The 22,710-nt window shown below is 51.1% G+C and overlaps 10 protein-coding genes across 10 annotated transcripts; 4 read left to right on the plus strand and 6 right to left on the minus strand.

Moving 5' to 3' along the window:
* Positions 1 to 397: 397 nt before the first annotated feature.
* Positions 398 to 1,597, plus strand: M436DRAFT_27196 (uncharacterized protein; the record flags this gene model as incomplete). Its single annotated transcript, XM_013571046.1, has 8 exons — positions 398 to 476; positions 529 to 582; positions 641 to 783; positions 832 to 934; positions 986 to 1,022; positions 1,073 to 1,203; positions 1,259 to 1,426; positions 1,476 to 1,597. Coding segments are annotated over 8 exons (837 nt in total), but the record flags the coding sequence as incomplete, so codon positions are not given.
* Positions 1,598 to 3,424: 1,827 nt separating this feature from the next.
* On the plus strand, positions 3,425 to 5,392 carry M436DRAFT_82433 (cora family metal ion transporter; the record flags this gene model as incomplete). The annotated part of the gene is made up of 1 exon (XM_013571306.1): positions 3,425 to 5,392. One exon carries the CDS (start codon positions 3,425 to 3,427, stop codon positions 5,390 to 5,392), a length of 1,968 nt encoding a protein of 655 aa, XP_013426760.1.
* Positions 5,393 to 5,880: 488 nt separating this feature from the next.
* M436DRAFT_64335 (uncharacterized protein) lies at positions 5,881 to 7,325 on the minus strand (the record flags this gene model as incomplete). The annotated part of the gene is made up of 8 exons (XM_013571229.1): positions 5,881 to 5,900; positions 5,946 to 6,192; positions 6,332 to 6,470; positions 6,505 to 6,518; positions 6,602 to 6,674; positions 6,969 to 7,054; positions 7,136 to 7,224; positions 7,292 to 7,325. 8 exons carry the CDS (start codon positions 7,323 to 7,325, stop codon positions 5,881 to 5,883), a joined length of 702 nt encoding a protein of 233 aa, XP_013426683.1.
* Positions 7,326 to 7,727: 402 nt separating this feature from the next.
* M436DRAFT_64336 (uncharacterized protein) lies at positions 7,728 to 9,477 on the minus strand (the record flags this gene model as incomplete). Its single annotated transcript, XM_013571230.1, has 5 exons — positions 7,728 to 7,988; positions 8,125 to 8,463; positions 8,554 to 8,636; positions 8,690 to 9,219; positions 9,278 to 9,477. 5 exons carry the CDS (start codon positions 9,475 to 9,477, stop codon positions 7,728 to 7,730), a joined length of 1,413 nt encoding a protein of 470 aa, XP_013426684.1.
* Positions 9,478 to 10,538: 1,061 nt separating this feature from the next.
* Positions 10,539 to 10,889, minus strand: M436DRAFT_64337 (uncharacterized protein; the record flags this gene model as incomplete). The annotated part of the gene is made up of 1 exon (XM_013571231.1): positions 10,539 to 10,889. One exon carries the CDS (start codon positions 10,887 to 10,889, stop codon positions 10,539 to 10,541), a length of 351 nt encoding a protein of 116 aa, XP_013426685.1.
* Positions 10,890 to 11,691: 802 nt separating this feature from the next.
* M436DRAFT_73298 (uncharacterized protein) lies at positions 11,692 to 12,849 on the minus strand (the record flags this gene model as incomplete). The annotated part of the gene is made up of 2 exons (XM_013571307.1): positions 11,692 to 12,604; positions 12,659 to 12,849. 2 exons carry the CDS (start codon positions 12,847 to 12,849, stop codon positions 11,692 to 11,694), a joined length of 1,104 nt encoding a protein of 367 aa, XP_013426761.1.
* A 646-nt stretch (positions 12,850 to 13,495) lies between these two features.
* M436DRAFT_64339 (general substrate transporter) lies at positions 13,496 to 15,097 on the plus strand (the record flags this gene model as incomplete). The annotated part of the gene is made up of 2 exons (XM_013571232.1): positions 13,496 to 14,015; positions 14,067 to 15,097. 2 exons carry the CDS (start codon positions 13,496 to 13,498, stop codon positions 15,095 to 15,097), a joined length of 1,551 nt encoding a protein of 516 aa, XP_013426686.1.
* An 838-nt stretch (positions 15,098 to 15,935) lies between these two features.
* On the minus strand, positions 15,936 to 17,347 carry M436DRAFT_48571 (peptide chain release factor eRF/aRF subunit 1; the record flags this gene model as incomplete). Its single annotated transcript, XM_013571150.1, has 2 exons — positions 15,936 to 17,122; positions 17,224 to 17,347. The coding sequence occupies 2 exons, from the start codon at positions 17,345 to 17,347 to the stop codon at positions 15,936 to 15,938; spliced, it is 1,311 nt and encodes a 436-aa protein (XP_013426604.1).
* Positions 17,348 to 18,526: 1,179 nt separating this feature from the next.
* On the plus strand, positions 18,527 to 20,544 carry M436DRAFT_64341 (vacuolar amino acid transporter-like protein 1; the record flags this gene model as incomplete). The annotated part of the gene is made up of 2 exons (XM_013571233.1): positions 18,527 to 18,705; positions 18,759 to 20,544. 2 exons carry the CDS (start codon positions 18,527 to 18,529, stop codon positions 20,542 to 20,544), a joined length of 1,965 nt encoding a protein of 654 aa, XP_013426687.1.
* Positions 20,545 to 21,168: 624 nt separating this feature from the next.
* M436DRAFT_64342 (uncharacterized protein) lies at positions 21,169 to 22,455 on the minus strand (the record flags this gene model as incomplete). The annotated part of the gene is made up of 6 exons (XM_013571234.1): positions 21,169 to 21,413; positions 21,525 to 21,589; positions 21,658 to 21,736; positions 21,934 to 21,960; positions 22,053 to 22,281; positions 22,333 to 22,455. The coding sequence occupies 6 exons, from the start codon at positions 22,453 to 22,455 to the stop codon at positions 21,169 to 21,171; spliced, it is 768 nt and encodes a 255-aa protein (XP_013426688.1).
* Positions 22,456 to 22,710: the final 255 nt, after the last annotated feature.

The following is a 22,710-nucleotide window of genomic DNA, read 5'->3' on the forward strand; positions in this document are numbered from 1 at the left end:
AGAGGATGCTTACCATCTGAAGCACGTCCTAAGTTGACCAAAGTCCTGCGCAATCAGACTGCTAAAGCATAAAAAGCCACCTTTCGATCGGCTTGTCCGTTCTTGAACCCTTCTGGCGCCATTCCAGATTGCCGACTGGAGAATCGTTCAGCCCTCAAGGAACCGTTCGTGTTATTGCTTTGCTATCTGTGGTAGACCCGCGGGCACTGCGCTCCCGTCATACTGAAACATCCAATTGTGGAGGTTAATCCTCTAGCATCTTATTTTGACTCTCACCAACACGTACTCAACATGAGGTATATGAGCCCTTGTTCAACCAGGCAGGCTTCACCTTCGATACTTCTCTCCAACAACCCAGCCCCGATTCTTAGCCATGGACGCCCACACTCATGAGATTACGGAAGTGCCCGAGGCGGCCAGAGTCATCACCATGGCTCTCTCTATGATTACCATCAGCGTGCTCGCTATTTGCCTAAGTAAGACCTCCCACTCGAGGACTCTGAATCTAAGCCGTGTCTAATCTTTCAGCCCGCCGTATGCAGCTGGTCACGAATTGGAAGACCCTTCCGTTAACAAATATTCGTAAGATCAACAAGACTCTATGCTTTTTGTTGTCACATTCATCTGACATCTCTCAAAGTCATTATTGCGATATATGTCGACTCATTTCTCTTCATATTCTGCACAGCGGTGCTGTCTAAAGCATATTCGTTAAACCAATCGGCCGGTATATGCGATGGGGCCATCTTACTCTGTTTGGCGTCTTATATGACGACGAAAATCGTAAGCGACCAGACATGCTCAGTGTTGCTGGATTTGACCCCGTGATAGATGATTTACTACTTTTTGGTTGAGAAGGTTCACATCATCAGAACCACAAACACTTCGCGTATGAAGAGCAAGCTATGGCTGTTCAACTTTTTTGGTGTCATTTGTAAGTCTGCTGAGTACTGATTGTTAGTGCAATATCTGATCTCACTGTCAGGCCCCTACGTTGTCCTGGTTGTCCTTAACTTCGTCTTGTAAGTCACGATCTGGTATCGAACCCTACAAGAAGCTAATATCATCACAGCCGTATCGCATACCTCAACGAAAAGGGTGTGTGCGTGATTGGAATGAAAAGACTTGCTCTTGTACCACTCATCACGTTCGATATCATCCTCAATGTCTACTTGACATCGCTCTTCCTACACCCCCTTCGTCGTGAGTTCAGAGCACCCATTTAAGAGCTCTTTCCTTTGCTAACGCGACATCCTAGAGTGCTACTCGTTCAAGCAAGGAACAAAGTCTTCGTTGCGAACGTTGGTCGTTCGAACATTTGTAGGATCCTGCGCTACACTCCTCATGAGTGTCGTCAACTTGTCGGTTCTTACGATTCTTGACGGCGAGCCCGGATACATCTGTCTGTGCTTGTGCAACCTCGACAGTAAGTAACCGAGACTGAGCAAATGACCTAGTTGCTGATGAATTTACAGTTCTTTTCACTGTTTGCGTGTTACATTGGGCAACAGCAATCGATCGTCAAGACCGAACCACGACTTCCGGATCCCAAAGACCCAACTTCATCTCTGGTTCCAGGAGTGGGACGAACAGCACAAACGATGGGAAGGCAGACAACTATCTGGAGTTGGACGAGAGATATGTCGCCAAACTGACAACGGTCATCGAGGCCAACGGGGAGGCACCTGATTCGATCATGCGAGACTCACATGCGATTGGGATAAAGACTCAGCATGTGCGCGAAGTAGAGATAGAGCCTTACGATGTTGATTGCGAAAGCGGCAGTTCTAGAGAAAGCCAGGAAGCCATAGTAAAACCGACCAGCCTGTAGGGTGACCGGTCACGGAGGAAGGGCGCACTGTAAGACACGATCAATGAACACAAGTAACCACCGCAGCTCCGTTATCGCAAAGGCACAACGTCTTACTCTGCCAGCCATGATTGCTAAAGTTGAACAACGACGACGGAGCATACTCCTTAGGGCCGAAAACAAAGAATTTCGAGCGACCCCAAACCATGCTTATGTGATACTTGGTTGCCATGACCGAGTCCCCGAGGGACGTGGTCGCAATCTTGCCCTCTATCTATGACATCGCAGGTCCAGATACAGGTTCCAGGACAAACAACAAAGTCCAAGGCTTGGTCGGTCTGGGCTGGATGCCTGGCAACGCAAGATGCAGGAGAAGACCAAGAAAAGCGCAGCACGAGCTACCCGAGATTGCGGCAGCTCGTATTCAGAAGTCCAGCCGCACACGCGAGTCTACAGCATCTGACGAGAACGTGAGCTGAAGAGTAGAGTATGACCAGTGAAAACAAGAAGAAGAGACACCGACCGACTCCATCGAGTCGAAGAAGCGGTGGGAGTATGTGTGGTCTCACCGGCAGGCGTTGCATAAACGGCGGAGGTCTTGGGGTTTCTGCGTTTTTTTGGGGGCAGGAGCGACCGAACTAGCGGGTTGCTAAAGTTTGTCAGTGCGAAGATGATTGGACATGGTCGAGTTCGTGAATAGCAATGCGGTGCGACACACGGCAGGATGCAGCATTGCAGTAGTCTGAAGACGCTCGAGCAGAATGAAGGCCATGACAAGCGGATGAGGTTTGCCTTGCGAAAGTCATGTTTCGTTGATTGAAATGGCATGCGAACGGAGAAAAAGAAAGTATAGGTCCCTAGACGAGTGACACATGTGTGTGGTGATTGGCTGTCGGGCATTCTGTTTCTCTCTCAACTTTTGCGCTCGGGTCTGTGCGGTCCTTCGTCGTCGTCCTTGAACCACGCATCGTCCTCGACTCCTTCTTCTTACCCACCACCCTCGAGGCCTTGTGACTCTTCGTCAACTTCACCTCTTTCTGTATTGGTTCTGCTTGGATCAGCATAATTACCATTCGAACTGCCCAATCGCTTGCTCGCGCGCCCACAACCGGCTGTCAATTTTTCACGACGACTTGACCCGAGGCTGGTGATCGTTCTACAAACGACCTTCAGCCGCTACATCTCGCGTACTACACAACCCCTCCAGGCTTCCCTCGCTGCGGCGTTTCCACTCTGGCTACCACCAAGTTGGCGGGCTCTCGCCTTTTCCTGTCCCCCAGCCTCCCTTCTCAGGGCCCCAAGATTTGGGTCTGCGGAGGCGACAAGAAGCCACCATAATTGGTCCACAGCATCCATACCACATCATCGACTAGTATAATAACCAATTAATCCCACTCCTGCCTCCATCAAGACGGGGTAGAGACTGGACCGCGAAGCACCATCCACGGCTAAGTGTAGGGCTGACCCCTGCGCGAGGCCGCTATCAAGTTGAACATCTCGAAAAGGTGAGCGCGCGCGCGCCGCTCACTCGTCTGCCTATAAGCGCATAGACTTGGAAGGGACAGCATACAAGAATAACATAGAATCCTGATTGGACACCCCAAAATCGACAAAATGGCCGAGTCTCCCAGATCCGAGAGGTCGCAGACCAGATTCAGCACTCCCGTCTCTGATCTTGACGATCACCGCCACCAGCAGGAATCGCTGCCACGCGCACACGGCCAAGGCTCCCGTAGAGGAACTCTCGCTAGTATTGCTGGCAGCCCACATATCGCAGCCCTGGCTGCTGTTCAACAAATCGAACTCGGACCAGGAATGATTGCCCGTGACTTTGAGAATGCCATCGTCGACGACCAGGACGACGATAGCGTTCGTTCAGTACATGAGACTCCCACATGGCGCCGCAACTCTACCAGTCAGAACGTGAGAAGACAAGGAACCATCCGCCTCCCTCCACCAGCCTTGGAGACAAAGTCCAGGAGTCGCGAATCTTCTAGTTCGAGATCGACCTCCCCGCCAAACTCGGTCGATGCCTTTGCCAACCCTCAGAGACGTCGTCGCGGAGACACTATGAGCAGCGATGCCCCTCCATTCATCAACCCAAACCTTACGAGGACCCTCTCCGGAGCCTCCAAGCATCGTCGGTCGACCTATGACGATACCAAATCGATCCATACTGCTCAGTCGCGCCACAGTTCTGTTGAAGACGACGTTTGCTTTCCTGCCGAGCGCGACCAAAGCAAGACCTACTTGATTGATTTTGAGGAACTTGAGGAGTTCGTCGCCGAGTCTCATGAGAAGACTCCTGTCTCTCACCCATTCCAACCACCTTTCAACAAGCAGACTCGTAGCGAGCCTAAGGTGTTCCATGATCTCCGCGCTTCCAAGACCAATGCAAGCGACAGCGACGTTGTGGATGAGAAGCAGTCTGCGGACAATGTCAAGAAGACAGACCTGCCGGAGGTTGAAATCGAACGTGTAGCATCGCACACCGAGTACTTCAACAGGTTTACCATCTTCTCCTCTGAGATCGACGAGACTATTCACGCGCCCGAGTTGGGCGGCCTCCTCATGCCCGGCGAATCATTCAGGGACCTGTTCGAACTCGGTCCTGACGGTGGTGTCTGGTGGCTCGACATGCTCAACCCTTCCGAGGAAGAGGTCACAGCCATCTGCAAAGCATTTGGAGTCCATCCGTTGACCCGTGAAGATATTGCTACCCAAGAAACGCGTGAGAAGGTTGAGCTTTTCAGGTCCTATTACTTCGTCTGCTTCCGTTCTTTCTACCAGGAGGACAAGGAGAGCGAGGACTTCATGGAGCCCATCAACGTCTACACTGTCGTCTTCCGTGAGGGTCTATTGACCTTCACCTTCTGCAACAACCCTCATGCTGCTAACGTCCGCAAGCGTATCGGTCGTCTTCGTGACTATGTCAACCTCAGTGCCGATTGGATTTGCTACGCTTTGATCGATGACATCGTCGATGGTTTCGGACCTGTTCTGCGAGACGTCGAACACGAGGCTGATGCGATTGAGGACAGTGTCTTTACCGCACGCTTTGAGGATTCTCGCGCTATCCTGCGACAGATTGGTGTTTGCCGAAGGAAGGTTATGTCGCTGCTGCGCTTGCTTGGCGGCAAGGCAGATGTCATCAAGGGCTTTGCTAAACGCTGCAACGAGCAGTACAGCATGGCACCTCGTGGTGATGTCGGCTTGTACCTCTCTGACGTTCAAGATCACGTCGTCACCATGATGAGCAACCTGTCGCATTTCGAAAAGATTCTGTCGCGCAGTCATTCCAACTACCTCGCTCAGATCTCGGTTGACAACATCGCTCAAGGCAACAAGGCTAATTCTCTGCTCTCGAGAGTCACTGTTCTGGCTACCATTTTGGTTCCTCTCAACTTGGTTACTGGCCTGTTTGGTATGAACGTTCGCGTGCCTGGAATGGACGGCAGCAACCTCGCTTGGTGGTTCGGCATCGTTGCGTTCATGTTCATTTTCGTCGCAGTATGCCTTCTTACTGCATGGAAGATTGGTCTGCTCGAGGACGTTGTCCCTGAGCGCGAGGAAGAGTTGTAAATCTCCTGTTTGGTGTCGCCCAGCACAATTCGTTTGCTGCACATAGACCGTGCTCTTTTGTTCATTTCGCATTGCTGGTTGTTTCGCTTTTGGTTCATGTGGTAGCTCCTGCTTGGATTTTGTTTTCTTTTCGCGCTGCCACCGCACTTCAGCGATTGGTCATCTTTCACATCAAGGTAGTTGGAAGGTACATGGGTGGCTCGGAACTCTCCTCTTAGGGCTTCCTTGTTGTTTTCCAGCTTCCCGCTTACATGCTCATTCTATTACTAGTCAATTTACTCTGTCGTTCGTAACTGCTTTGTTTACTCTGTCAATTCATTTTCTCAACACAGACCGATCTCATCTCCTCCATTTTTTTTGCGTGACAGAAGACTCGAGATCAAGTCACGACCTTTCCCAGATGAGCCTGTGCGGAACTTTTTTGCGTCAATTTCGATCCGTCCTTCAGTCAGATCCTTGGTCGGATTCTCGAAGCGCGAAATGATCGATCATACAGCAATACCCAAACCTAGATTGCCAGCAATGTCCACCAACATCTGCATTCTCGACATACCATCACCACTCTGACCCAATAGTCCATGTCCAATAATCTCCTCATTCATTATACACATCTGTATTGACATCAACCCCTTACGATCGCGTTCCGCGATATCTTGCAACAGCCAGGGACACGAATAAGAAGCAGCCTGCTGTTTGGTGCGGAGGAGAATGAGAAACAAGGCCGGCTTGCTGTTTTGCTCACCGGCTTGGAAGGTGCGTGTGATGTTTGAAGAAGGAGCGGTCGTCTGCTGTTCCTTGGCCTGTTTGAGGAAAGAGTGTTGATCGTTTGAAATGATGAGAGGTACTGAGATGATATCTGCCAGCAGCGTCGAGAGGTGGAGTTCAACTCATATCCTAAATGATAGATCTGTATGTCAACCTCTGGCATCAGCCTCTTACAAGTAACGCTGCCTCGACCCCTTGCCTTTCTTCTCTGGGAGCCTCCTCAGCGCACGTATGAGGGCCAGGTGATGGTGTATACCATGTAACGCATCGTCCGTACTCTGTTCCTTTCTCCTTCTGTCGGTCCAACTCTCCACTAAATCGATCGAAAAGTTGCATACATAACATACCACCCTCTCCAACTCTATTCCTCAGTCCTCATCACTCAACAAGCATTACGAACAAGTTCACTCGTCCACTATGCTCTATTCTATCACAGCCCCATACAAGCACCTCGATACGGATGAGGATCAATTGCACAACGCAGTCCTCGATCCCTCGAACTCCCCTCTCTGAACTTCTACCGAGTACGAGTAGCAGGTTCGGATGCACTTGTTCGCCAATCACTCATTATGTGTGTTCTTGCCCCTCTTCGTCGCCTTTCTTCCATCTTCTTAACCACTCGATCGAACAGGCCCATGATCAGATTATCTACACTGCACCTCTCTCCCCTCGTGTTCATCGCCGTGCGTTCAACGCTTCGAATCAACTCGCGTGTCTGAGCTTTCTTTTCGCTCACATTCCTCCACAAGCGCTTCCCAATCTCTCAACCCTCCTATTCCAACATTCTGCTCAGTATGGAAGCCAAGCTCACATGGACGTATAGGCCAACGATCCGTCATCTGTCCACTTCTCCATTTCATCCTTTCCACCAACTCTCCAATACTCGATCGAGCAGGTCTAGACGGATATCACATACTCAGCTCTTCTTCTCTCACAGATACCATATGTTCATCGTTGCGAACCAACCCGCATGCCTACTGTTTTGTATTCGCTCACAAATCCTTGACAAAGCACTTCCTGGCCTCTCAAGTTTCTTCTCTGTAATTCAACCCAGTGCGAGTATGAGACTGGGATGAAGCTGAACGCTAGCTATCCACCATGTGTGCTCCTAGTCTCTTCTTCGTCCCTACTCACAAAACTCTATGTCATCAACCACTCGCTCGAACATGTCTGCACGGATATCATGTGCTAACCTCCTCCCCTCTTATACTCCATTATGAGTTCAACGTTACAAATCAACTCGTACGCCTGCTGTTTTCCGATCGCTTACAGCCCTCAACAAAACACTTCCTAATCTCTCCAAATCTCTTCTCCGTAGCTCTACTCATCACGAGTAAGAGACTCAAACCGCCCAATACGCCAACCATCCATCATCGGTGCTCCTCCACCTTTATGCGTTCCTCTCTTCCAACACTCCAACACTCCAACACTCCAATCACTCGATCGAGCAGGTCCGTATGGAGACCACATGCCCCCTTACTCCCACTCCGCTTCTCAATGATGGCTACACGTTACGCACTAACTCGAGCGCCTGGAACTTTGTTCTCCCTTGGCGGTAACTCTACTTACCTCAACGAAGAGCTAGAGAAGGCACTCTGGAAGAAGCTTGTGCTGCGGCTGCAGTGTGAAACTGGGTATGGAGACAAGCGACGGAAGTATGAGTTTCGGGTCTCGATCGAGTGGTCTCAAGAGGCGTCTCCCGTGGTGACGGTGGATGGCGACATACTGTATGCGGTATAGCATGAGTGGCGCAGCGTATAGGGAGGATGGATAGGGCGATCATCACAGAAGGAGGGGTTCCATTCGGGCCCCTGAGTTGCAGTTGGAGTACCTGCTCAAAAAGTTAGTGTGGGTTGTTTCGTCTAAGAAGAACGACAAGAATCCTCGATCGAGACGCACCAGTGTTTCTTGTCCTTGCCACGTCGCTACGGGATCTACTACTGTTCTTGTCAACATCGCGGGCACACGGTCAAATGATCAGGAGGCAAGTGGTAGAATGAACTGGTTCCATAACTCTCTCGCTCCTCTCTTCTGTGATTACGCTCTGTTTCTGTCGATACTGCAACTTCTGCTTCTTCTTCTTCCTCCTCCATTACGTGCCTTCTATGGCTTTTGATACTGTCTCTGATGTCCTCTTGCGTTGACATCTCTGCGCGTTTCTCTCTTTGCTCGTCCTCCGTATCCTTCATGTTCTGTTTCATCCTCATGCATCGTCTGCGAGATCTTCTGATGTTCCTCTCTGCTGTGGTTGGTGGCTTGAAGTTTTTGCTTGTAGCTTGGTTTGACGTGCCCATCTCCTTGACTGTCTGATGCCCGTCTCAATCATACGAGCTACCCAGGACACGGCGAGCAAGTTGAGTGTGGAATTCACACATGACAGGATTTTCTCTGCGCACGCACGACTCGTGGGCAGCGTTCCATCCCATAGGGGCGTACTTCCACTCTGAGTGTGCATAGAAAGCTGCAGTGATTGCTTGCTCTGTAGCAGCGAGTCAGTTGAGGTTTGGTAAGCAAGAAGTGAGAGAAACCTACGGGCTTGATAGCAGGTGGCGGGGTCTTCATGGCACCATCTGGCGTAGTGCCAGTGGCACCATCCGCATCCGTCGGGGCAAGGGTTGCCGGACTTGTGGGCGCCTCTGGCAGTAGTGACCATGGGCTGAGTCAAGTGCATGTTACGACGGTCGTAGTTGGTGATAGCAGACGAGGGGAAGGGGTGCTGCATCAGCTCATGGTTGGCATACGAGGGGAATGATTGCTGCATGGGCACTTGGTTGGCAGTCGAGGGGAAGGATTGCTGCATCAGCTCTTGCTGAGGGTCCTCGTGGTCGCTGTCGATTGCACGGAGGAAGTAAACAGTACCACCCATGTTTTGGGAAATGTAGCGCGTGGGGGCTCCAGTGCCGGTCATGGAGGAATCGCGACCTGTGGCACGGAAGGAGTTGTTGACGGAGTCATCGCGCTGACGAGTGCTGGGGCGGAACTCGCTGACGTTGGGGTTGAGTGTGTTGTTCTGCATCACAGCAGGGACTGTCAGACCAGGGGCTGTCAGAGCAGTAGAGGCTCTGAGCAAGGATGTCAGCGTACAAGATCTGATCAAGGGGCAGCGAGGTGATGACTGACTCCTGGACGCGTGGTCTGATGCCAACGCCATCTTGGTTTGCGTCAGGATCGGTACAAGCAGGACATGGGAAGGTGGCCATCTTCTGGTCGATGGGTTGGTTGCTTGGGTTCATGATCTCAGCTATGCCCATACGCGTGCCTGATTCGTCGTGGGTAATAGTGTGCTGGCAATCCAGCCACGAGAAGCATGTCAACTTCATGTTGGACTGGAGAACCGTGATGGTGTTGGGATAAGATGCGTAGCTTTGGGGCAGGCTCGCGATGTCGGTTGTTTTGGAAGGAAAGAAGGAACGAGACAAGCGGAAGGCGCAGGAGTTTTATAGAAGCCGTACGTGAAAGCGCCGCGCTTCCACGACAACGACAACGACACTAGTGTACGGAGTTTTCGATTCTCACTTCTCATTCGCCGATTGTTCGTCCTCGTCATCATTAGAATGTACCTACTGCGAGCACGATGGTATGTTCAGAGGTATGTATTGTATACCTACTATCTGTATAGGAATTCAAGACGATATGGAACTATTTCAAGGGGTTGACAAGGGCATCGAACAGCTTTCTACAAGGCATGCATGACGGAAGAGGACTATCTGTATCCCAGAAAGCATCGAGAGTGCATAGGCGAGCAGTCGTTGCAGATACGTAGATGGTTTCCTGAGCATTCACTCACTTCTCTTACCAACCTCAAATAGCGAGATGGCTCCGAAAGACGTCCAAGCTTACGCTCACGTTGATGTTCCCGTCTCGTCAGTCCTGGTGTGAAAGTTGGGAATCGCAGACGACAGATTACTGTGAGTTGCGAGCATTGAACCGGCTCGTCAACGGCATCCATCGACCACTCAAAGGCTTGGTAGACACGTTCGGTACGCTTGCAAGGACAACGACATGTCGGCAGTAGATAGCCGTCTCCTGGTTGGGCATTGAAGGTTATTCGTCGGAGAGACTGACGGCTAGAGTCAGGCGAGAAGCGTGAAAGGTTGCTCAACACCTCTGACCGTGTCGCAGTTGCTATAACGGCAGAGCATTGACGAGTGACTGCAGTATGCTCAAACCATTGACGTAGCGCTTTGTTACACGACGAGTTAGTCTGCAGTACCTGACCAACTTGGTCCTGGTCGGGACAGTAGAATCCGTCTGTGCTTCAGTGAAGCCATCATGGATTGCCACAGACCATGAACTCTCACAGGTCTGGAACGACAAGTCGCCGGAGTGAGTTGCAGGACCATCACAGACTTGCTTCAGCCTGAAGGTACCAACCATCATATCACCTTCTACGTTCGACATTGTCCCCATAGAGCCCGAAGTTGAATCTAGCCCTGGGCGGCAGGTTCTCTTGAGAGTCCTCAGTCTTTCCTCTGCAAGTCAACAGCCCATGGAGACTACCCTGGTCGTATGTCACGAGACGGCCGACCATGACACCCGTGTCAATTACTTCAGGCTGCGGTAACAGGATTTCCATACCGCCCGCAAGGTAATCCATAAGATCTTTCACTCTCGGCAATGGTCTGTTACCAAGAAGTCTTGTCGCTTCGAGTGCGTACAAGCACTCGCAGCGTCCCGCGAGCACGACAGCTTTGCCGCGGTATTCGGCAGCGACCACGATAGGCGCCCTCATGGCTCATCGAGTGTTGATCTACATCCACCAGAGCTTTCTGGATCACACAGTCGCATTCATGTGCCTTCATAACGAGTTCAATCTTCGAAGCCGTTACAGACCGCCCAAGGGAGTCTGTTCTCATGGTCGCCTGCGAGCTGCAGAGCCGTCAAGTCGCAGCGAGCCACAGAGAGAAGACTCAGCGCTAGGAGGGTTGACGAGGAAGTCAGGACGGGCACAGTCAACCAGTCTTGCATTCATTTTAAAAGGCATGACAATGATGACGAAATTTTTGCACTGCTAGGTGAATATTCGGTGACTTGAAAGTGTTCTGATTCAATGCCTCAAGTACTGGCGCTCTGATGTGGAGCCAAACTGGTAGTTATGCAGCAGAAGGCACGTTACGTGACAGCTTGGCTTAGATATTGTTTGAGCACAGCTTTATTGAGTAGCATCTATGCGAAAGAGTCGCGGAGCCACCAAGCTGCAGAGCAAGTCACCTCCGTGCTTTCTGCTCCAAAGCCACTCTCCAAGCAGAACACTGGAAATTCTTCCGAAAGAGTGTTGCAAGGGTCATGTGTGCTCGACTCGAAGTCCGGATTAGCACTCTCCCGTATTGTAACACGAGAAATTGGTTGTAAGCTCCGCTGATGCTTTTAGTGCCAGTGAACGGCTAGCGTTGACCAGGACCAGATTGTTGTCGTGCATAAGATACCTCTGAGCACGCGATCGGCGGTCGATGAACTTCGTCGTGCATTTTTACCACTCATAGATCGACCTGATGTGGAATCCAGATATGGCATACAGCAAGGGGTTTCAGCGATTAGACTCTTTCTGTCTTGACGGTGCCTTTCACAGCAATGCCACCTTCTGGAGTCTCAGCCCAGACCTCATACTTCTGATCATCGGACTTTCTTCCGCAGATCTTCAATGGATCGTATGCATAGAGTGGTGCAAGATTCCTGTACTCGACCGACTTGATCTGCTCATGGCTTCCCTGTTTGACCAGTCGTTGTTGTAGGATCGTCAACATGAGTGTGAATGATAGAGGTCCATGGACCAGTAGATGTCTATGGCCTTCCACGTTCTGGCAATATTGTGTGTCCAGATGAATAGAGTGAGCATTGAAGGTCAATGCACTGTACCTAAACAGTAATTGTGCGTCTGGACGGAGTGTATGGTGGAAATCAGGTTGATGCTGAGGCTTCAACATCTTGCCCGGCTTTTTGGCGGCAGCAACTGCTGCTCTTGCCTCTTCTGGAGATCTCTCACGCATGAAGACAATGTTGCGGCGTTCGATGATGTTGGCAGGTCCAAACTCGACGTCGGAAGGCATCCATAGCCTTTGTCTAATCTGTTCCTCAAGAGCAAGTATTTTGTCTTGTTGACCATTGCCGTCTGCCATGGCAGTCTCTTCTTCTTTGTTCAAGGGTGCGATACGACGTTCAATGCCGACAAAGACTTTCTCATCTCCAGGCTTGCCCTTGACAGACACGTCTCTTATCCCCTCGAGACACACTGCACGGCTATTGTCCATGAGCAAAGGCTTGTTAGTGTCGAATAGAACGCTGCCGCCAGCCCACATGCGACGGACGAAAGGGTCACCGGGCGAATGATCCGGGTTGGTGCCGTCGGGAAGCAAGTCTGAGGGTGGTTTTGTGGGTTCGAAGTATAGCAGATGGTGAGGAATTGGCATAGGTAGTGGCTTGTTCGGTGCCGGAGGTGTGAGGGGAGCCCTGCAGGTTCCTGTCAGCAACGCTGTAGATTCTTTGTGAGACCCGTCTACTTACCGTGTGTTTGGAAGGAAGTCGGCCAGCGACACATTGAGTCTGAACGAGTTCTGAGACGTCAAATCATCAAAAACTGGCCGAATCTTCCTTGTCGTCATCTCGGCCTCGAGGTGTGAATATGAGGACTGCCATCTCCGTTGTCTACCGGCGAGTCTCGACAAGTTCAATCGTACCGCCCGTGTACACGCCATTCTCGATGCTGATGTTTGTCAACAACTGCTTGTCGTTGAACAGCTATATTGACTTGTCTGTTATATCTTGTCGTCGGCATGTCGAGTGCGAGGCCGAGTCGGCATCGAGGAAGCTTTCCCCGCCTCTGCCCCGCCTCTTTCTTTTGACCGAGTCTACTACCGCGTCATTTGCTTCTCCTGCTATCACGCATATCACCTCTGCTCTCGAGGGAATTGACTCAGACATCTCAATTTGCGATTGCGCTGATTAGATCTCGAAGAACACAAATGATCATGAAAGCTAAGTCAGTTCAGCGCGGTAAACCGACCCGTGGAACAAAGACCATTGGTCCCCGAGCAAGACTTGGATGGAAGGTGTAACGACTGCTCTCTATCTGACAAGCTCTAATAGCATCACCATAGCCACGAGACCATGATATATGACAACGTCAGAAGGCATACTCCACTTTTAGGTCGGGCATGCACGCATCTCTTACTCGATATCATCATGTCATGATGTGGATACAGCAAATTGGACGCCAAGCTGGGTAAAAATACTAACCCTTGCTGACCACCTTGGCGGTCTTGTACTCCTTCATCAAGGTGATTCCAACGAAAAGCTATAACTTTGTATTCCTGGTTCAATCTCGATGGAACAGAACCAGTCATGAAGTCCGAAACATCTGTTCGATATACAGAAATCGAGCACTCGCTTAGCTTCTGGCAAGCAGCCAGACTATACTATCCAGCAGCACTATGGGTCCTCTACGTCAACCTTGCAACCGTTCTCAAAGGTATGGATGGAGGTATCACTGGAAGTCTGATTGGCCTTGACCCATTCAAGAAGACATATGGACATCCTTACAACGATACCTATGTCGTTCCCGCTGCCTGGGTTAGTGCTTTTGGCTACGCAAACAATATTGGTGGTGTCCTTGGTGCTCTGTTTTCTGGTGTCGTTTACGAGAGATGGGGTCCGAGGAAGATGATTGCGGCGTGCTCTCTGGGTTCGATTGGAATTATCTTTATCCAATTCTTCAGTACTACACCTGCACAGCTGTTCGTGGGCCAAATGCTCAATGGCGCCATCATCAGTTTCTTCCCTATATGTGCATCGGCATATACTGGCGAGGTCTGCCCACTTGCCTTACGAGGCGTGATGGCCTCATTGACCAACCTTGCATTCAGTACGTCCTGCCGACCTAGCAGGATCAGAGTCTTGTGCTGATAGTCGATAGTCTGCGGTAAATTCATCTCCTCAGGAATCATGAAAGGCACAAACACCATCTCAACCTCCTGGGCCTTCAAGATCCCCATCGCCACACAATGGGCTCTCCCCCTATTCATGCTCTCCCTAGTCTACTTCTGCCCCGACCCACCTTACTGGCTCTGCCGCAAAGGCCGCCACGAAGAAGCCGCTCAATCACTCAAACGCTTTGCAACCACCAAAGTAGACACTTCCCTAACCCTCACCAGCATCCTCGAAACCTTGCGTCTGGAAGAATCATCAAAGCAAGATCGACCGACCTATCTCGATTGTTTCCGCGGCACGGATCTCAGGCGTTTGGTCATTTGTGTGATGGCGTATGACATGCAGGCTTTCACGGGCAATATGCTATTCATCAGCTACGCAGTCTACTTTTTCGAAATGGCGGGTTTGGACTCTGCGGATGCGTTTTCGATGAATCTCGGTCTCACCGCTCTGGGTTTCGTGGGTACGTGTGCTGCTTGGCCTCTTCTCTCTTACGTTGGAAGGCGTCCTGCATACCTTTTCGGCACCATTGGTCTCGCCACGATCATGTTCCTCATCGGAGTCATTGATTTTGCACCACGAGCGACTTCAGCGCCGACGTGGGCACAATGTTCATTGATGCTTTTGGCAAACTTGATCTACGACACCACCATCGGACCTTTCTGCTACGTCATGCTAGCCGAAGTGCCATCAGCCAGACTCCGCGGTCTCACCATCGCATTGGCTACCGTATCCGTCCAAGTGGTGTCCATCATCTTCGCTATAGCAATTCCTTACGCAATGAACAAAGACGAGGGCGATTGGAGAGGCAAAGTGGGCTTTATATTCTCTGGTCTAGGGGTTTTGTGCACGCTCTACTGCTTCTTCTTTATGCCTGAGACACGCAACAGGACGTTTGAGGAACTCGATGTGTTGTTTGAGCGGAAGGTGTCGAGTAGAGACTTCTCGGCTCACAAGTTTGACGATGTTGAAACAGAGAGTACAGAGACGGTGTTTGCAGAGAAGCAATTCGTGTAAAGCGCTGTCGGTCTTCTGGGTTGGGAAAAGTGGCAGGCTGAAACATAGACAGGCTTCGAGAACTCAATCCAATTCTAGGGGAGAAAGCTGGTCGTGTATCTCTGTGCTGTGTTGGATGGCTTCTTTGTGGCAATTGGACAAGCTTGGTTAGAAAGGCGAAGCATGTTAAGCCTTACCTTGAACCCGGAATATGTGTCATCCACTTAGAGAACATTTGAACATAGCAGCAATTGCCTTGCAATAGTGTTGATTCATTCTCTTGTTCTGTCTTACTCTGCTGCTTTTTCTTTTCTTCTCAACATACTAGCCAGGCCACTTAGGTAACAACAAAAATCAGGGAATTGCGCCGTAAGAATATCAATTTTGTCCGAAACTCATTCAACACCGAGTCTGTTGAAACGTGCGTCAATGTTGACCTCAACTTTGACGAGTCTTTCCTTAGTCCTTCTGCCTTCAAGCTGGACGAGAGGAGGATTGTCGTCGCTGCTCAGTTGTTTTGCAACTGTGCCCTCAGTGGGCTCGGCGCAGCGGGCTTTCTCGTCAGGCTCTCGCGAACCTTGAAGATGGACTTTTGTGCGACGAATGACCGAGGAGTGGATGACTATGCAATTGTTAGTCGACCTCGTCCTGCGGGACAGATTGATTAAATACATACCTGTACCTCTTGTTGTACGCTTGCGGGCGAGTTACCAGGATGGAGCTCGTAGCGACTCGAGGCAGCTCCAACGTCTTTGTTCTCCGCCAGACTCGGGGCAGCGCTATCGAAGCGCTGCACGCGAGGAGCCGTCAGTCTAGAGACTGGAGCGACGTCCTCGCCCTTTGCGAGGGCTTCAAATTGTCAATCATCGTAGAACTCATCATCAGACTCATCAGCCTCTGCAAGCTGCTCGAAGTTGAGCTTGTAGCGCAACATGGCACCGATACCACCGAAACCCTTGACGAACTGGTTACCTTCAGAGGAACGGTCGGTGACAAATTCGAGGTTAGCACCAAAGTCACGGTATTTCTCGGCAAGCCACTCGAGAAGAGACATTTGCTCGATGATTTCCATCTCTTGGCCAGTCTCCTTGTCCATGAACTGGCTACGGTCAGCCTCCTGCTGCTTGTTAGTGTGGAGGATGACTTCGCTGCCAGTGGAAGACTTGAGAGTCCAGCGAGTGACTTCCAGGTTCTCGAAAACAATCAAAGTCTCGGCGGCACCAGCGTCCAGAGCACGAAGAGTATCCTCAACACCGTAGCAGACCTTGCCAGAGTCCAAGGAAATCTCGTCAAAGTAGGTGTTGATGAGCTTCTTCTCCTGGATGAACTTGACGTTTCCGAGAGTCTCGGATGAGAGTTCGATGGCCTGGTTGAAACCGTTCTCACCACCGTAGGAAACATCGACGACCTTGACAACCTTGGCGGAAAGACGACCATCGAAAAGATCGGACTGGTTCAGATCGTTCTTGAAATCGGCGGAACCGGCAAGAATCAGACCAGCAACGTTGACCTTGTTGTCGGTGATGAAGTTCTGGACGGCGTGTTCGGCGACCTTGCGGACGTAGTTGTGACGCTTCTCCTCACGCAGACGAGCGAAACGCAGGGCAGATTGACCACCACGACCGTGCTTCTTGGGGAGATCGACCGAGAACTTTTGGCGAATCTCACGGGTGTTTCCAGAGAGAGTGCCGAAAAGGGCACCGTTACCGTCCATGATGATGAAACCAAAGGCCTGGTCGGATTCCAGTAGCTCGCTCAGAGCCTCGACGTGGAACTTGTTGTCGCAAAGGTACAAGGAGGTGTTGATGGGCTTGAAGGGCTCAAAGTCGATGTTGATCTTTCTCTCCTTTCCTTCAGCGGTGAGAATTTCACCACAGTAGACGACGAGACCGTTTGTGGGAACCTTGTTGTAGAGCTTGAGGCGCTGCTGGGTCGATGTGATGGCCGACAGAACGGACAGACGGTTGACGCGAGACTTGATGTTACTAGCAGTTCCGTACTCTTCAGCCAACATCTTTGCGACTCGGGAAATCTGATCCTTGGGGGCTGTGAGAGCGTGTCAGCAGGCGAAGCGGAGGTTGAGTGGTGGCAGGAGTCGGAAGGCGCTGGTGAGAGGTGCTCTCAGGAGCATGTCGGGGAGGACGTACGGATGACAAGCGAAATCATGGATGTTCCGTTACCACGGGCTTCTGCCAGACGCTTGATGAGCTTCTTGACCTTCCACATCTCAATGTTCTTCTCGGCCTCGTTGGCCTGCTGCTGTTCACTCATGTTGGCGGGGCGTGTGTTGTGCGAGCCGTGGGATCAAAGGCTGCGGGGCGGGCTTGTCAGTCGAAATGTTCTGAACACTTTTTCTAGAGCTGCGGAGGGGCCCGAGAGACGGTCGCACCAATGCCAGCAGAAACAGCGGCGGTTGGAATGGTGCAGGACCAGTGGAGAGGAGCAACCCGCGCAATAAGTACTTACAAGCTCTGCGCCGAGAGTGAGTGGGTGCAAGGAAAAGAGGATTGACGGTGTCGCGGTCACACGTCGAGTTTGCGGTGAAAGGAAGGTGTTGGGAGGCCACCGCGGCGGTCTCAGAACTTCGCGTGAACGTGCGTTGCGTAGGCCAAGTCGCTCTTTCCCTGCCAGAATTCTCGAGAACTCAAGCCCGCGCCTGCCTATCTAGGACTTTTGGCAGAGGGCCTTTTGCAGCAAGCATGTCCGTCATGCTGCATATGAATTTCAGCCATGTCGCACCCATACGACTGGACTTACGCGACACGTTCTGTCATGATTACATCCTCAGACACAGTCACGTCGATACCAGAAGCCTCTGCCCTGCATGTCCATCTCGAGATGCAACATCAAATGGCCAGAAGTCCTTTCCCGATGCCACTCGGATCGCACCTTCTCCACATCCGCCGAGTCACCCGCGACTCTGGACAAAGCCAAATGCCTACCAGTTGACTGTTGCCATTAGGTAAAGGCCACCACAATGTCTAGATGCTCGTAAACAAACCCCTTCCTCATAGGCCCCTTTCTCACCGCAACACAGCGAGTGTTCAGTACCTGCTGCCACTACCGCTAGGACGTGCTTCCCTGTGCTTGATCCAGCGCTATAAAAGATTTCGATCGCTCCGATCTAGACAGACCGACCAGTATCTAGCCGCACGGCACATTTCTGTACAAAACCCTGACATCAGGTTTGCGCCCACTGTCTACACAAACTTGACCACAGATAAGGGTGCCCTTCCCACTTTCTCCTATATCTATTCAAGTAGCCGTCTACTTTTCCTCGTCAGCTTTTGCCTCTTCTGCTTGTTGGTCTGCCGTGCCTCGACACTGAACCGCCAACAACCGTGCGAGCGACGGTCTGAGGCTCCGAGCACATCGACCATCTTCTTGCAACTTTGCGCACGCGACCTGTTTCCCTTCTTGTTGCTTGACAATCTACAATTGTAACCCAACATGCCGGCCGAGAGAGCGCCCATCCCGTCCAACTGGACCGAGTACGAAAGAGGTGGACGTCGCGGCTCATCAGAGACTCTGGAGAGCCATGTACAGTGGGGTGCAGACGTTCACGATGCCCCTGAACATGCTGCTGGCTCGCCAGATGGTCACCATACCCAGGGACTGCGACATAGAAGGTGCGCTATCCAGACTCTTGTGTGCGTACTTTTGGCTGACTCGATATCGCTAGGTCGTCAATGTCGATGAAGATCAACACCCTGCGCCAGGCTGGTGGCGTCAACAGTATCGACAACTTTGCAAGATCATGGCAGCGTGCTGCTGGCTTCTATGAAATCGCACCCGTCAGACCCTCATTCCGCGTATCCGAGACGGACGAAGAGAGTGAAAGAGATGGCACAGAGTACGACAGACAGGACATCGCGTCATCCTTCGGGGAGCAACGAGGACTGCTGAGACAGGCGCTGTCAGATGGGCGCAAGCTATCCGACAATGCCATCTCGGACGCCGGAGAGCCTTCTGAGGCGGGCACCATCCGTGGTCGCATCCAGCAGGGCGATGACAGCATCTTTCAGATCGAGCCTCAATTGAACACTCCCTTCAGTGGCAGCTATGGAACAAACTACGGAAGTCTTGCTTCAAGGGTCAACGAGTCGTCGATGCGCCATGCGGGTCGCCTTTTCCAGAAGCAGCAAATGTCTGGTGTCAACGATCCGGACAAGGAGCGCGAGCCTCTGCTTGTCAAGCAGGTCGAGGAAGATGACGGCAAGATTGTGAACGTCGTAGTCGGTCAGTCGACGCTTCCTCAGACCATCTTCAACTCGGTCAACGTTCTGATCGGTGTTGGTCTCCTTGCATTGCCTCTGGCTCTGAAATACTCTGGTTGGGTCTTTGGTTTGATTTTCTTTGCCTTCGCTGCCGCCTCGACTCACTACACTGCAAAGCTCCTGGCCAAGTGTTTGGACGTCGACCACTCGCTCATCACTTTCGCCGATCTCGCCTACGTCTCGTTTGGCTCAAAGGCCCGTCTTGCAACCAGTCTTCTTTTCAGTCTGGAATTGATCGCCAGTTGTGTCGCCCTTGTCGTTCTCTTCGCCGACAGTCTCAATGCCCTGATTCCTGGTTGGGGCTCCACGGAATGGAAGATCGTCCTTGGCTTCATCATGATCCCTCTCTCTTTCTTGCCCTTGAGATTGCTGAGCTTCACCAGCATTCTTGGTATTCTCTCATGTTTCAGCATCGTACTTTGCGTGGTTATCGACGGATTCATCAAGCCTAACACTCCTGGTTCTCTGCGCGAGCCTGCAAAGACCTACCTCTTCCCTGAAAACTGGGCAACGCTTCCCTTGAGCTTGGGTCTTCTCATGTCACCTTGGGGAGGCCACAGCGTGTTTCCCAACATCTACCGCGATATGAGACACCCCTACAAGTACACCCGCGGTTTGAACATCACCTATGCCTTCACCGCTACCCTTGATTTCTTCATGGCTGTCGTCGGTCTTCTCATGTTTGGTGACGCCGTCAAAGACGAAATCACGAGCAATATCCTCGCTGAGGATGGATACCCTCAGTGGTTGTCTGTCATCATCGTCATTTCCGTGGCTATGATCCCCCTGGCTAAGATTCCTTTGAATGCACGTCCCATTGTCAGTACATTGGAGATCCTCCTGGGACTGGATGCCCGCGCGGTCAGCAACTCTGCCTCGCTCCATGGAATGTCTGGCCTCAATCGTGGTATCCTCAAAGCCACGATCCGCGTTCTTTGCATCGTTCTTTTCGTGGTCCTGGGTATCCTCGTTCCTGAGTTTGATCGCATCATGAGTTTGATGGGCTCTGTCGCCTGCTTCACAATCTGCATCATCCTCCCTCTCGCTTTCCATCTCAAGATCTTTGGCGAGTCGATTCCTCGTGGTGAGAAGATTATGAATTGGGTGCTGATCGTCATCTCGACCATTCTTGCAATCGTCGGTACAGCGTTCACTTTCATTCCCAAATCGGTTTTGGGTATTGATGAATGAATGCTGTCTGTGTAAGACACACCTTCCACTTTTGGATGCATGAAGTTATGATCCTTTTGTGTTTTGGTATCTGCTTTTTCTTGTACCGTTTACAACCCCTTTCTCGAAAAGACTTTGTTTAATGCTCGTCGATTCATAGCAATGGCGCTTTGTTCCTATCTCTTGTATAATTCTTGGTTCTGCAGCTTTGTAGCGCTTTGTACATCAAGTTTCCAGTTTCAGTCATTCCGCAACCACTCTGAGCAATTGTTTGTGTGGTGTATCTTCACATGTCTTCTTTGTTGTTGATACTCAAGTCGAGAAGCACGCGGTTGGTGCTGAGAATACCTCAGAGTAGGAGGCAATGACCTTAGGTTCTAGAACATGCGCACTGAGCTCAGAAACGGCCGCTATATCGATGCTGATGTCTTTCTGCCAGTACAAACTATCGATACATACATCGCCCACACACGTTGCTCACCGGGTTATCGTCGCTCTGTCTTCAGCACCCATTCTTCGCAAGAGTTGTGCAGTACTCGCTGCAGACCGACGGTGACCATATCTGCGTGTCGCGAGTGTTTGGGATCGCATGTAGATGTCCCGGCCTCGGTACGTTCTTGCGTCCCGTCACGAGGTACTGAACTTCTAATCTCCGCTGAACTGCGATACGTCGATCAAGGATAGGTCGATGGGAGCCCGAGAAGCGAAGTGGGCGTCGTATGACAGCCGCCCCTTGTATTTGACGAAGCGAGCAATATCATGGATGATGTGGGCGATGTTGCCCATGATGCGCGCGATGTTGAGTGATGAGAGATTGTCAGCCGTTGTTTGGTATGGGAGTATATATACTGCGAGCAGCTCCAGCTCAAAGAAGTTTCTGAGGGGAGCAGCTGCGTCTTTCAATCAGATATTCATGTTTCATACACTTGAGTATGCGAGTATCGAAGGGGCGAGAGAGGACCAAAGTCACGACTACATCGAAAACAACGCAACATGCATACAAAGACTCAATAGCTGGATCATGACAAGAGAATGTTTGACATAATCTGCAGTCACTACTGTTATGCTAGTATAAAAGAAGTCATTGCTGCCAACATATGTCTTGCAAAGAAGATCCTATGGTCTTTGACACACCTTGACAAGATCTCGCGAGAGAGGCTCGAAGAGTGCGGCGGGTGTTCAGCGATCGATATCAACGAATGAGAGGCAGAGGCTACAGCGACAATGGCGTCCGTAAACCCAAAGTCAGAACGCCGAGGTTTCTAATCATGGTGCCGAGATGTGCACTGTCTTCGTGCGTGAGCTCATTGCATATCTGATTGAGTACGGGAGGCTGAACTGAGCTTCAAGTGAAGAAGCATAGGAGGATCTTATGGTTCCCGCATATTACGTTGATCGATGAAGACTTACTATGAGTTAGAACGGGCAAGAAAGATGCTAATTCCGAGATAGGCCATGCTTCAGAGGTATGCTCTTCACACGCAAGCTCATGAATAACCTAGAAGAGAGTTCCCCCTTCTGTGCACTACCATTGATGCTGCGTTCGAAAGGCGTCAAGATGTCCGATCCACGTCTTTCTGTCAGGCCAACTAAGACTCTGGCAGTTCTTCCTCCATGATTGTTATTGACAAGGTCCAGAATGATGGACCACTCGAGCTTATCGACCAAGTGACTGTCGTCGCGTCCAGAAAGCTGAGGAAGATTGGGTTTGGCAATGGCGAACGCTTCCGAGAAGTTTCGCGGAATGCAGGAGCAGCGCTGTCAAAACGGGTGATCAGAATCTTAATCCATTGATTCCTAGCAGGAAACCATGTTCATCAAACTCTCAACTTCCATGTCCAGACCACCAGCCTCTTCCTTTGGACCAACCTGAGAGCCTGAAGTTGCCATGAGGCCGCGTACACCTGGCATGCAATGCTGCCGACCAGTCATGATGAGACGATTTGACTTGTATGACAATCAAATCTCTCTCTCTTATTCTCCACGCGGTACCATAGCATTCTGGCCCGTAAGGCCGTAGGGTCCTATCGCTTCCGCAGACAGGGGATCCAATACAATCGTCCGCAGAGAGCGTGGATGACACGCGAGTTATCGCCGATCCCGCGTCAAAAGAAGAAAGTTCCAACTTCCACTATGCCGATCACCTGAACATCCCGCTTCTCATCCTTCGTGTCACCGAACCTCAGG

This window comes from Aureobasidium namibiae, assembly GCF_000721765.1.
Source record: "Aureobasidium namibiae CBS 147.97 unplaced genomic scaffold scaffold_10, whole genome shotgun sequence".
NCBI classification, from domain to species: Eukaryota; Fungi; Ascomycota; class Dothideomycetes; order Dothideales; family Saccotheciaceae; genus Aureobasidium; species Aureobasidium namibiae.